The 14,034-nt window shown below is 37.7% G+C and overlaps 1 protein-coding gene across 2 annotated transcripts in view; it reads left to right on the top strand.

Moving 5' to 3' along the window:
• KPNA1 (karyopherin subunit alpha 1) overlaps positions 1–14,034 on the top strand; it is a 69,433-nt gene that overhangs the window by 32,025 nt on the left and 23,374 nt on the right. For both annotated transcript variants that reach the window (XM_060418564.1, XM_004002976.6), the window contains exons 4-5: positions 4,288–4,387; positions 6,630–6,724. In XM_060418564.1, the coding sequence (XP_060274547.1) occupies positions 4,288–4,387; positions 6,630–6,724 (195 nt within the window). The remainder of the gene's footprint in view (positions 1–4,287; positions 4,388–6,629; positions 6,725–14,034) is intronic.

The raw sequence follows: 14,034 nt of genomic DNA, 5'->3' as shown, positions 1-14,034 counted from the left end.
AGAAAGAAAAGCACCCAATACAGTATATTAACGCACGTATATGGAATTTAGAAAGATGGTAACAATGAACCTATATGCGAAACAGCAAGACTCACAGATGTAAAGAACAGACTTTTAGACTCTGTGGGAGAAGGCGAGGGTGGAATGATTTGAGAGAATAGCATTGAAACATGTATATTATCATATGTGAAATAGATCACCAGTCCAGGTTCGATGCATGAGACACGATGCTGGTGCACTGAGATGACCCTGAGGGATGGGATGGGGAGGGAGGGGGGAGGGGGTTCAGGATGGGGGACACATGTACACCCATGGCTGATTCATGTGAATGTATGGCAAAAACCACTACAGTATTGTAAAGTAATTAGCCTCCAATTAAAACAAATAAGTTTAAAAAAAAGTTAAAGAAAAAAAATGTTGATAACAAGGCATGCTTTAAAGGAATTTCCAATTTGTTACTCAGTCCAAGTACAAAATTGGGCATATTCATAGGTTTTAAAACATTGGTTCTACATCACAACTGTTGAAATTTTCTATTATAACCCATTTTGTAACTTTCTTGAGGGTTACATAAACAGATAAAAATTATGCTTTATTTATATGGATATAACACTTGTCTAGATTTTCAGTTTATTTTGATCAGTTGTGTGTAATGTTTTAAAAAATCATATGTATACATGATTTTCAAAAAAAGAAAAATCTTTCTCTTCTACCTTACCCAGTTTCTTTTCCCACTGGCAGCCACCGTTACTAAATTCTCAACTTACTCCTTTTGAGAAAAATCCCCCTTTTTGACAAATTGTAGTATATTATGCACAGTATTTTACAGATTTTTTTTCTCTTTCAGTTTTTATGGACCAGCTTTCTTTTGGGATTAGAGCAGTTTAAATTGCTTTGAAATCTATGTAAACGTGTTGCCAACACTATTATTTTGTGGTGAATTCTTACAGACTCTTCAGGAAGTTGAGCTGTCTTTTTTTTTCAAGTAGATGTTAAATGATTATGACGTATTTTGTGAACTGTATTAGGGTTCTACAAAGTTAATAGAACAAATTTGGGGATTGGGAGAGAGGAAGAGAGAGATTGGTTGATCTATTGATTATTTGAGTTTTCAGTAATTGGCTCATGCAATTGGAGCTGGTAAGTCTGAAATTTGTAGGTAAGCTAGTAGGCTGGAAATTCAGGTAAAAGTTTGAGACTGATTTCCTTCTTTTAAGAAACCTCAATCTTTGCCCTTCAACTGATTGAATAAGGTCCACACACATTTTGGAGGTTAACGTGTATTGATTGAAATGTTAATCACATCTAAAAAATAACCTTCACGGCAACATTTAGACTGGTGTTTGTCCAAACGGCTGGGTACCACAACCTAACCAAGTTAATGCATAAAATTAACTATCCCAATCTACTTCTTATTGTTGTGGCATCCATATGCAGCGCTTTAAACTGAGTCTCAGGTAAAGACAATGACAAGATCATACATCCTCATAACATGATATAGCTGTCCTTCATGCAGCTGAAGATCTACTAACCTTTTCCTCAGAAGGGGAAAAATCCTTGAGTTATTTCACTCTTTGATATCCTTTAACTTGCTATGATACAAAGTTAACTGTATTTAAATACTGTGAATGTAAAGTCAATATATCTTACATGATAAAGAGATAAGAGAGGGAAGAAAAGATATTTGTGAAAGCATAGTCTTAACTGGATCATGTAAGTACTTTTGTTTATTCAGGAATCAGACCTAAAAGTTTCAAAGTTACTTTGAAAAGTTACTTTTCTGACTCTTAAGAGCAGAATGCTTCATTCTGCCATGGGTTATTCTTGTTCAGTCACCCAATTGTGTCTGACTCTGCAACCCCATGGACTGCAGCATGCCAGGCCTCCCTGTCCCTCACCATCTCCCAGAGTTTGCCTGAGTTCATGTTCATTGCATCAGTGATGCTGACCAGCCATCTCATCCTCTCATGTTCTTCTTCTGCCCTCAATCTTTGACAGCATCAGGGACTTTTCCAATTAGTCGTCTGTTCGCATCAGATGACCAAAATACTGGAGCTTCAGCTTTAGTGTCAGTCCTTCCAGTGAATATTCAGGATTGATCTCCCTTAAAATTGACTGGTTTGATCTCCTTGCTGTCCAAGGGACTTTCCGAAGACTTCTCCAGCACCACAGTTCGATGGCATTGATTCTTTGGTATTCTGCCTTTTTTATGGTCTAGCTCTCACAGTCGTACATGACCACTGGGAAGACCATAGCCTTGAATATACGGATCTTTTGTCAACAGAGTAATGTCTCTGCTTTTCAACACACTGTCTAGGCTTGTCATCAGTTTCCTGCCAAAAAGCAGTCATTTTCTGATATGGCTGTAGTCACCACCTGCAGTGATTTTGGAATCAAGAAGAGGAAATCAGTCACTATTTCCACCTTTTCCCCTTCTGTTTACTGTGCAGTAATGGGCCGGATGCCATGATACTTGTTTTTTAAATTTTTGGTCTTAAGCCGACTCTTTCACTCCTTCACCCTCAACAAGAGGCTCTTTAGTTCCTCTTCACTTTCTGCCATTAGAGTGGTGTCATCTGCATATCTGAGGTTGTTGATGTTTCTCCCACCCATCTTGATTCCAGCTTGTAACTCATCCAGCCTGGCATTTCTCATGAGCATATAGGTTAAACAAATAGGGTGACAGCAGATAGTCCTGTTGTACTCCTTTCTCAATCTTGAACCAATCAGTTTTTCCATGTAGGGTTCTAACTATTGCTTCTTGGACGTATACAGGTTTTTTAGGAGACAAGTAAGATGGTCTGGTATTCCCATCTCTCCTAAGAGCTTTCCACAGTTTGTCATGATCTACATAGTCCAAGGCTTTAGCATGGTTGATGAAATATAGATAGATGTTTTTCTGAAGTTCCCTTGCCTTCTCTGTAACCCAGCAAGTGTTGGCAATTTGATCTCTAGTTCCTCTTCCTTTTCTGAACCCAGCTTGGACATCTGGAAGTTCTTGGTTTGCATAATGCTGATGCCTAGCATGTAAGATTTTAAGCATGACCTTACTGGCATGGGAGATGAGTGCAGTGGTTAGTACTCATCTGATTGTTAGCACATTCTTTGGTACTGCCCTTCTTGGGAATTGGAATGAGGCTTGACCTTTTCCAGTCCTGTGGCCGCTTCAGGGTCTTCCAGATTTGCTGACATAATGAATGCAAAACCTTGATGGCATCATCCTTGAGGGATTTGAATAGTTCTGCTGGAATTTCATTGCATCCACTAACTTTATTAACAGCAGTGCTTCTTAAGGCCCACTTGACTTTGCACTTTAGAATGTCTGGCTCTGGGTGACTAACCACACCATTGTAGTAATCTGTTTCATTAAGATCTTTTTTATACAGTTCTTCCGTGTATTCTTTCCATCTCTTCTTGATCTCTTCAACATCTGTTATGTCTCTACCATTTTTATCCTTTATTTGTTATTCTTAAGTGTTAGATATTGCTTACCAACCATCTAGCATTTACAACTTAGTGCAGTTTTCCTCTATTTATCTTATTATTACCTTTCATGAAATGATAAGAACTTTATTTCATTGTGACAAGTGATCCTGAGAAGTAAGTTTACTAATGCTGGGGATGGGTTTTGGGAAAGCACTAAGAAAGCAAGAGACTAGTGGAAAACTGAAAGGTTTTTATAAAGCAAGAAAATAGAAACTTTAGGAGTCAGCTGTTGAATTTGGTAGTGGCTAGAATCTGTGATTTATATAAGACTACTCTGTATTCATTAAGTAAATATTTGTTGAACATCTACAGTATGCCAGCCATCAGGGATAAAGTGGTAAGATAGGGTGTTTGGCTTTCATGAAGCTTATAGGGGACCTAAGCAATAAACAGGTAACTGAGAAGAATGATAGTGAAAAGGGCTGGGCATAGGATTAAAGTAGAATGATGTGGTAGAGAGCGAGGAGCTGCTTTAGATTTGGAGGTCAGGAAAAGCCTTGTTTTAGAACTTAACATTTAATCTGAATGCAAGGAACAGCCAGCCATGTGATGAGCAGGAGAGGAAGAAGAATAAATGCCTTATCTTAGTGTTTACTATTAAGGTTACTTTCTCAACAGTTGTGAGTTTTTTAATGATAGACAAAGATTTTTGGCTTCATCGCATTATTTATCATCTCATGCTTTTATACATGCAAAGATTATGCTACCTTTGTGTAACTCAGTAACTTGGCCACTTATCTTTGTTTTCCTTTGAATTTAAGTTAAAATTTTATTATATATGCTTTTTGTTTGTGATTCCAGGGTGGTGTTATTACTTCTGACATGATTGAAATGATATTTTCCAATAGCCCAGAGCAACAGCTTTCAGCAACACAGAAATTCAGAAAACTGCTTTCAAAAGGTGAGTTCTGAATATGTTTTTTTCATTTATGTACAGAATATTACTTTCCCATAATCTATTTTTTCAACATAGATAACTTGCTTTGGAGTATGTCTATCAACAGAATAAAAGGATGCTTGTAGACATGTATATTGGGAGCCATGGCTAGTTTTTTTCTTTCTTTTTTTTATTTGTGTGATCTTACCAGTACCAGAAGGTGGCATTATTTTCATATCTGAGGCATTTTATAAAAGAGCTTAAAGTGATAAGAGTAGCAACATTCCATGTTAATTTAAAATGAGAAACTCCACTCTTTTTTAAGAAAAACTTAAAGTATCACTTGGAAGAGTAGTGATTATTGATTTTAATGTTAGCAGTTTATTGCTGATATAAGTATGGATTTATTAGTGGAAAGGATAACTGCCTTTTTTTTTTTTGTATAATTAGAGTAGGATGAGATGTGATACTTCTTGTCTTCTGAGCACGTAAGAACTCTGGAACTCTAAGCCACATAGAAATATTGATAGTAAATATTTAAAATAGTTGGCCTTCCTCCCTGCCCCTCAATAGTAGGTTATGGTTATTTGGAATCATTAGTGATAGATTAATATATCTCTTGAGGAAAACTAGAATGAAAACATACCACCATAGAAAAAGATAATTGTTTTGTGCACAGCAACCTGTTAAAAATACCTCCCTACCCACCCCCCCCACTCCCTTCTAAAAATGTCTTACCTCTTTACAGCATGCTGAAATGATTTTCTCAGACAGTGTGGTTTTCTAAGGCCTTTTGCCACTTTGCTACTTCCCTGCCTGTATTCTGGTTTGCCAGCCATTCTTAAAATGTGATAATTAGAATATGATATTTATTACATTCTTATTACTCTGAAGTGTGTGGGAGATTGTCTTCCTTGTTTTGAAACTATGTATTCCAATAATGTACTTCAGGCCAGCATCATTTATTTTGGTGGCCATGGCATAGTAATGTTTCATTGTCTTTTCAACGGTCTGTACTCCCTAGAGGAGAAGGCAATGGCAACCCACTCCAGTACTCTTGCCTGGAAAATCCCATGGACGGAGGAGCCTGGTGGGCTGCAGCCCATGGGGTCGCTAAGAGTCGGACATGACTGAGCGACTTCACTTTCACTTTTCACTTTCATGCATTGGTGAAGGAAATGGCAACCCACTCCAGTGTTCTTGCCTGGAGAATCCCAGGGATGGGTAAGCCTAGTGGGCTGCCGTCTGTGGAGTCGCACAGAGTCAGACATGACTGAAGTGACTTAGCAGCAGCAGCAGCATACTCCCTAGTACTTCCCTTTATGAACTGTTTTAAGGTTTTGTCTATGTAGCCATGTGAATTTTTAAAATTGCTTTAAAAACTGAATGTTGCTCTACCCCTGTTATTTTATTGCCAGCTTGTTGCTGACTTATTGTTCTTTCTATATATTGTTTCTGTAATCTAGCATATTCATTTTTATTATAATCATCAAATTTATTCGTTGCGTTTATATGAATGGTTGATAAAAATGTTGAACCAGGCAGAGGATATGTCATTAGAGCTTGCTCCAAATTAACATTGAACCATTAGTCATCTCTTTACAGTGAGTCCATTGACTTGGTTGAGAGTCCCTAGTAGTGCTGTCATCCAGCTGCCATTTTTCTTCCAGAGCCACATGAATGTCATCAAAAACTTGGTCAGATCTCTTGCTGAAATTACAGTGCTAATTGTTTAGGACATTTCTTATCTATTTACCCAACAAATTTCTATTGACTGACTTTATTTTTAAGATACTCTGTTGTCATAAATGAAAATGAGATTAATTTGGCAAGTCATTCTTATTTTTGCTGGCCCTTACTTATCACTACAGCTGTAAAATTAGATCCTGTAAAATCAGAATCTCCTAATCCAGTTTCTTAAGACAATTTATATTAAAAAAAAAAAAGACTTAACAGTGGTTGTCTTCTGATGTTTCCCCCCTACTTTCTAAGTTTTCTAAAATAATAGAGGCAGTAATTTTTAATTTTTAGGAATTCTGCCCATCATTTCATGTTAAGGCATCCCTTATTTTGAAATCTTTTAAGCTACCCTAGTTTCAAAGTGACCGAACTCAATTTTACATTTTTTTTTTTCTTTTTTAGATTTCCAACATGAAAGAGATGCTTAAATTGAGGGAGGGATATTATGAAGTTAGTTTGAGCTTTATAAAGTCCTTGACTTGAAATTAAAGGATTGTTTTTCTTCTTTTATTTTATGGGGAGACAGAACCTAATCCTCCTATTGATGAAGTCATCAGCACACCAGGAGTAGTGGCCAGGTTTGTGGAGTTCCTCAAACGAAAAGAGAATTGTACACTGCAGGTGCGGACCATTTTCATTTCTTGCCTCATATTTTAATTTCCATTGCAAAGTTATATTTTGTATACAGATTTGTTACTTATTTTAATCTAGTTGAAGGATTAATTTTTTGATAGTGATGTTCTTGATAACCCATTGCAAGCTGCTTTCATTCCTTGTAAACATCAAGGTCCTTGGTTTTACTGTTTAAAATTCTTGTCATTTTTACTCATGTAAAAGATTATATTTTATAATGACTATGGATCATACTTAGCTGGTAGGGAATTCTTTGCAGTAGAGGATGACCCATTAAGGACCTAATGTGGACTCTGTAAAATTTGGTTTTGAAGGATTTTTAGATTATACTTGTTGGCTTTTTCGGTGCTTTGTAAACATGGGCTAGATCAGAGACTCACCGATTCCCAAACCTGGTTCTAATTAATCCTCTCCCCTCCCCACCCCAAAAGAGTTGACAAGGACGTAGCCTTGTTGGGAATCTGGGTGCTTTCTCCTGTGTTAATTTACTCTGTCAGTACTGTTGTATAGGAATTCCAAGAGAAAATTCTGTAACTTTTTGGTGTTAGATTATTTTTACAGTAAAAGAACCATGAACTAACTCTCATCTTGGAAGTTAGCTAGAAATTTAAAAATACTATATTGTTTCTGAATAGTCCAATCTTAAGTAAACTGGTAATTTTTCAGTAGCTAGGCTTCCTTGTAGTAACCAGCTGAATCAATTTCTGTGTTATTCTTTAACAAATTTATGTGATTCCTAAACTCTCACTTTTAGGATCTTTTCTGAGGGACTCAAGCCTTTTAGAAAGATTCTGCAACTCTAAAGATCAGTTAGGTCCCATGCAGATTACAAAATGGCTGATTTTTCCAAGTAGATACTTGCTAATAACAAGTTAATCATAAAGATAACTTTCATCCTCTTGTTTAATTACCTTTGCCTTACTCTAAGGCTGCAATAAGGACTGGGGTATTTTTTTTAATAAGTAATAGCTCATCTCCCCAGGTTCCTTACTGTCCAGAGCACTATTGATAATTCATAAGCTTGATGCTTTGTCTTGATATTTTCTCTCCTTTCTTCCCATCCCATCTTTGTCTTTCTTTTACCCTTTGTTGCGGTGATGAGTTCCTTCCAGAGGAAAAACAAGAAATCCAGAAAAGGTAGAGTACTTCAGTGTCCCGTCAGTTTTCTTCTCCAGTTTGACACTTACTAATTCCCAAGTTCATTTGAATTAAGATTCTGTTTTGCTAGCTGCCTCCTGGATTGTAATTCTGATCCCCATCTAAGGCCAGGATCACCATACACCTGGAAAATAATCAGGTTCACCTAGAGAGCAAAGAAAGAGGACTTTTCTCAGAAAAAAAAGGAAATCCAGACTACCAACACTGCAGAGATCAGAGCCTGAGCCCCTAAGCAACCTGTCAAGAGAACCAGAGGGACCAAATGAAGAGCCTTACTGCAGTTTATCATTTGAAAAGCTTTATAGGAAGAGGGAGGTAGGGAAAATTATCATTTTGTTTATGTGAAAATATGTTTCTGTCCTGTCTCTGACAGCAGGAGTAATTTGGAGATCCTAAATTTACTCTTGGACTTGGTTTTTAGTAGATGGTTGAAGAGGTCCAGTTCCTTAATGGATTCATTAAAGGAAGATGGTATATCTAGTCCTAAGATGAAAAATGTCAGAGAATTGGATCTTTGCCCATTCCTACCCTCTCCAGTCTTCCCTAAAGAGCACAGTATATTCTCTCAGACAGTTCCATCTCCTAGCTAACACTTGTAAATTCTACATCATTTTGATTCTGTAATCCTGGAGTTTGTATCTTAACATATCTGAAGATAAAAGCCTTCAGAAATCTTTAATTTGCTTGTATCAAAATTCTCAGATTCCTCCCTTGTACAGACTGTTAATTAAGCTGAAAGATGAAGAAGTGATTCCTCTGGAAGTGACCACCTCATGATTTTCATCTTAGCAGTCCAAAGACTGAGAGAGAAAACAAACCTGTCATCATCCTCAGATTTTCTTCTGTGTACATTTAACATAGTATTCTTTCTCCAGTGTGACTAATGGGTAATCTTGACTACCCCAAAAGCAGGAGGAATAAATATATTCCAAGAGGCTTCATGGTCAAATAATTAGGCATACTCTGGGAAGCTTGGAGGCTACTCCTTCCTCTGTCTCCTTGGAGAGCACTAGGATGTGAGTTGTCACTGATACTCCTACCTGCATATTAGAAATTTGAATAGTGTGTCTTTTGGAATGAGATGTTTGCCATTTCTCTTCCAGAAAGAGAGTAATAATACATTGTTGTGATAGCTTAACTCACTAATAAATCCTTGGACAAATGTAATCCCCTCATTCCATATACAAAGAACTGTGAATCCTAGTGAAAGGTCTCTTCACTGTCTTTCTGGCTTTCCTCATCCCCAAATCGATGGGGTGTTGCAAACCAAGGTGATAAAAATGCCTGCTTTGGGCAGTGCTACCTAAATACTCACTCGCCCTCAAATGAGATGATCGTGGATGGAACCTAGGACTTTGGAAGGAGACTATGCCATTTAACTAACAGTATTCTCAAGCTTGTTAACATGTAGGCCTCAGAATACTTGAGCCCTTGACATGAGATTGGTCTGCCTTATGGTGTATTCCCTGGACCTACTTTGTTTGCATATTTGAGTCCAGGTCCAACATTTTTGTACTGTCCTGTGCAGTGCTGAGATGTATTCCCAAACCTTCTTAAAGAAACTTACAAAAATAGCTAGAATATAAGTAAATTGCCTCCTAGTTCCAGTCTTTAAACAGATATTCCTCTTAAAGTTGTAAATTTGAGTTAAATTTGTTTAGTTTTCCCATTTCTACCTTTCTTGTTGACACTAAAAGCTTAATGTGATAAACTGCAGTAAGCCTTCATCCTCCTATGTTTTTCGCATCTTCATTGAGCCCTCTACCTATCTTGAAAGGTTGCTCAGATGACTCAGGCACTGTTCTCTCCAGAGTTTGATATCTGGGTTTATTTTTCTGATGTGAGCCTCTCTTTTCACTTGCTCTCCAGGTGAGCCTGGCATTTGCTAGGAACCAGAGTGGAACCGGCAAAGTGGCCAGCAACAGAGTCCTGATCCAAATGGAGAAAGGGAACCAGGCGTACTTCAACCTGGAGTGGGAAACTTGATAGGAGGTCAGAAGTACTTCAGTTTTGGATTCTTATTTTCCTTATTTAAGGAACGGGGCACCAAAAGGTAGAGATTGAGAAGGGAAAGAGAGAACATACCAAATCTTCAGTGTGCCCTTCAGATTTCAGTTGTAGGCTTATTTAGAAATTTCTGGACAGTGAAAAATAAGTGGAATTACAATTTGTAACCAGTCACAGCTGCATGACAGGTTGTTTCCTCGCATAATGCCATTCTTAGAACACTAAGAATATACTAGTTTAGAACAACAAAGAGGAGTAAAGATTATAGTTATCTGGGGTATTACTTCTGATGGTACCATTTCTCGGATTTTTTCGTTTCATCATGTTGCCGAGCTTTTCTTGAGTTGCATGGTTACTTACTTAGATTACCCTTTCTGGCCATTTCTATATAATTTTATGCAGTTGTTTTTGGTATCAACTCTCGTGTTAGAATCTAGTCTGGGACCTGAGGCTGAAACATTCATCCCACTCAAAAAATAATGACTGTAATACCCAGTGAAAGAGAAACATAGTTCAAAGTTCACCCAGTTTTTTAAAAACATACTTACATATTAAATACATGTAAACACAAGAAGAAAGTTGCTTCTTGCAACGCTTTAATAGGAGTTTAACACATGGGGAAGTCTCAGCCTATCCCTCCCTTTCTCTGTCTCTGTTTCTGTCTCTCACATACATACATAGATGCCACACATACACTTGGGATAGAAAATTGCACAAGCAGAGCTTGATAAGTTTTTACAAGGTAAACATCATAGTCATCTTCACCATTTGTGTGTGTGTGTGTGTGTGTGTGTGTGTGTATGTGTGTATTTTAATGCCTCATTAATCCATGAATATGATTTGGTTTTCAGTGGCTCTCTGGTTATAGTTATTAATCTCCTTCTGTCTCCAGTAATGGCAAAATTACTGTCTGATTTCCAGTCTCACCAAGAGAGTCTTTAACTCTTCTTTGGATTCAGGTTATAATCGTTATGCAATTCTTAGTAATAAACATAACTCTGGTACACTCTTTTGTTGAAAAGTCCTAATTTCCAATTTTCTTCCGTTCGTATTCTGGCTATTATTTACTTATTCTCCATTTTACTAATCATTATCACTCTATTTTGTTTTGTTTCTCCATTTTATTGGCATCTAGAATTCTTTCACTGGGAGACCTTTGGTGCTAAACCTCATCAAACAGCAGTTTGAATTCTGGGAGGAGTAGTATATTCTGATTTCTTCTCATTGATAACTCTGTGTGTGTGTTGTGTTCAGTCGCTTCAGTCACGTCTCTTTGTGACCCTATGGACTGTAGCCCACCAGGCTCCTCTGTCCATGAAATTTTCCAGCAAGAATATTGAAGTGGGTTGCCATACCCTTCTTCAGGGGATTTTCTCAAGCCAGGGATTGAACCCTCATTTCCTGCATTGCAGGCAGATTCTTTACCACTGAGCCACCAGGGAAGCCCTGATACTCTTTAATATATTCTTTATCTACTCAGGTTGTTGTTACCATTTCTTTTGCATCAAAATCTCATTGCAAACCTTTTCTCTCTTTGATGTAGATTGCTGTATATGCTGATTTTATTCATTTTTTACAGGTTGCATTTCCTCCAAGTTTTCTTCTTTTTGGCTTGTTCTCAGATGCTGATGACTCTGTTGAACTCGGAGCCTTCCTTCTTGTAGGAGGGTTTGCTTTTGTATTCACTTCAAATGTCTCTCTTAAACTAGTTAATTTTCCTAGTAAGCAAAAGAAACTACCTTGTAGGTGAACTGTGTTCCTTTTAGCTTTTCCTAAATAGTCTGGCATGTCATTAATCAAAATTACTTGCCCTGGATACCAAAACCACAAGCAATTGAAAGGCTCTTGTCATTATTACAGGTGTGTTTCAGAGAGGAAACTGATTTGGTCCATAAGCCTACTAGATTAGGAGACTGTAATCTATTTTAATAGTTTTGACTTACATTACTCAAATCATTAATGATCATTGGATATTTTGCTGATAGTTTCCTCATTCATAAACTAGAAAAGCAAGGCATCTCTGTCTGGGTTGTTGTAAGGAACAGCTAAGAGTATGGGAATAATGCTTTTAAAATATAAAGGCCTGTATAAATGTCAAGTTTTAATTCAGACAGATTGAAAAGGGCTTGAACATTGGTTTGGGTAGTAATTTAATTACAGAGGTGATTTAAGATGAGTTTTTATTTTGTTATATTCAGTGTTTCAAAGTCTCCTGAACTTCTCAGTTCAGTTCAGTCGCTCAGTCATGTCTGACCCTTTGCAACCCCATGAACCGCAGCACGCCAGGCCTCCCTGTCTACCACCAATTCCCGGAGTCCACCCAGACCCATGTCCATTGAGTCAGTAATGCCATCCAACCATCTCATCCTCTGTTGTCCCCTTTTCCTCCTGCCCTCAATCTTTACCAGCATCAGGGTCTTTACCAATGAGTCAGCTCTTTGCTTCAGGTGGCCAGAGTATTGGAGTTTCAGCTTCAACATCAGTCCTACCAATGAATACCCAGGACTGATCTCCTTTAGGATGGACTGGTTGGATCTCCTTGCAGTCCAAGGGACTCGCAAGAGTCTTCTCCAACACCACAGTTCAAAAGCATCAATTCTTCGTGCTCAGCTTTCTTTATAGTCCAACTCTCACATCCATACATGACCACTGGAAAAACCACAGCCTTGACTAGACAGACCTTTGTTGGCAAAGTAATGTCTCTGCTTTTGAATATGCTATCTAGGTTGGTCATAAGTTTCCTTCCAAGGAGTAAGCATCTTTTAATTTCATGGCTACAGTCACCATCTGCAGTGATTTTGGAGCCCCCAAAAATAAAGTCTGACACTGTTTCCACTGTTTCCCCATCTATCTGCCATGAAGTGATGGGCCTGGATGCCATGATCTTCATTTTCTGAATTTTGAGCTTTAAGCCAACTGTTTGACTCTCCTGTTTCACTTTCATCAAGAGGCTTTTTAGTTCTTCTTCACTTTGTGCCATAAGGATAGTGTCATCTGCATATCTGAGGTTATTGGTATTTTCCCGGCAGTCTTGATTCCAGCTTGGGCTCCCTCCAGCCCAGCATTTCTCATGATGTACTCTGCATAGAAGTTAAATAAGCATGGTGACAATATACAGCCTTGACGTACTGCTTTTCCTATTTGGAACCAGTCTGTTGTGCCATGTCCAGTTCTAACTGTTGCTTCCTGACCTGCATATAGGTTTCTCAAGAGGCAGGTCAGGTGGTCTGTATTCCCATCTCTTTCAGAATTTTCCAGTGTATTGTGATCCACACAGTCAAAGGCTTTGGCATAGTCAATAAAGCAGAAATAGATGTTTTTCTGGAACTGTCTTGCGTTTTTGATGATCCAGTGGATGTTGGCAATCTGATCTCTTGTTTTTCTGCCTTTTCTAAAACCAGCTTGAACATCTGGAAGTTCATGGTTCAAGAATTGCTGAAGCCTGGCTTGCAGAATTTTGAGCATTACTTTACTAGCATGTAAGATTATAGTAAGGAGTTATCATGCAAAAAGTCCCTTTAACTGTGGTGCTCCTAGTCTGGCCTCCCTGCTTCTTTAATATCAGTGTCCCAACTGGTTTTCAGACCACTTTATTTCACTTCTGTATTTCACATTTATAGGTTTTTTTGAATATCCCCTTCTTTAAGTGAATTTACTGTCATTCATTCATTTATCTTTGGACTGTGCTAATCAGATTGCCTTCCCGTTTCTTTCATTTTCCCATACCCCAAGTGATTGATTTATTTTTCTGTATGACAGCTACCTTTCAGTAGACCCAAAAGCTTAAGAATCACAGCTCCATTTTTTGATGATTTTTAAATTGAGATTCTCATTGAAGTGGCATATCTCTAAATTTTTTTGCCACCACATATATACTTCATTAAAGAATATTAAATAGGAGACAGAACAGGAGAAGGAAATAAAGCTGAATTTTAATTAAGAACTCTAAATAGGATTTTAAGAGTTTATTTTTGGATTTCATCTTTTTGGGCTAAAGAGTCAAGGTACCATAGAGATGTGTACGATTAATAATGTGCTGTATTTTTTGTTGGCCATAATCCTTCATAATTTCCTTCTCTTTACCAGTTTATTAACCTTTAGGAATGCTCTTTTTAAAAAAGTCTTACCTCTGT

The sequence above is a fragment of the Ovis aries genome, chromosome 1, assembly GCF_016772045.2.
Source record: "Ovis aries strain OAR_USU_Benz2616 breed Rambouillet chromosome 1, ARS-UI_Ramb_v3.0, whole genome shotgun sequence".
NCBI lineage: Eukaryota > Metazoa > Chordata > Mammalia > Artiodactyla > Bovidae > Ovis > Ovis aries.
This window is presented reverse-complemented; position numbering and strand designations above follow the sequence as displayed.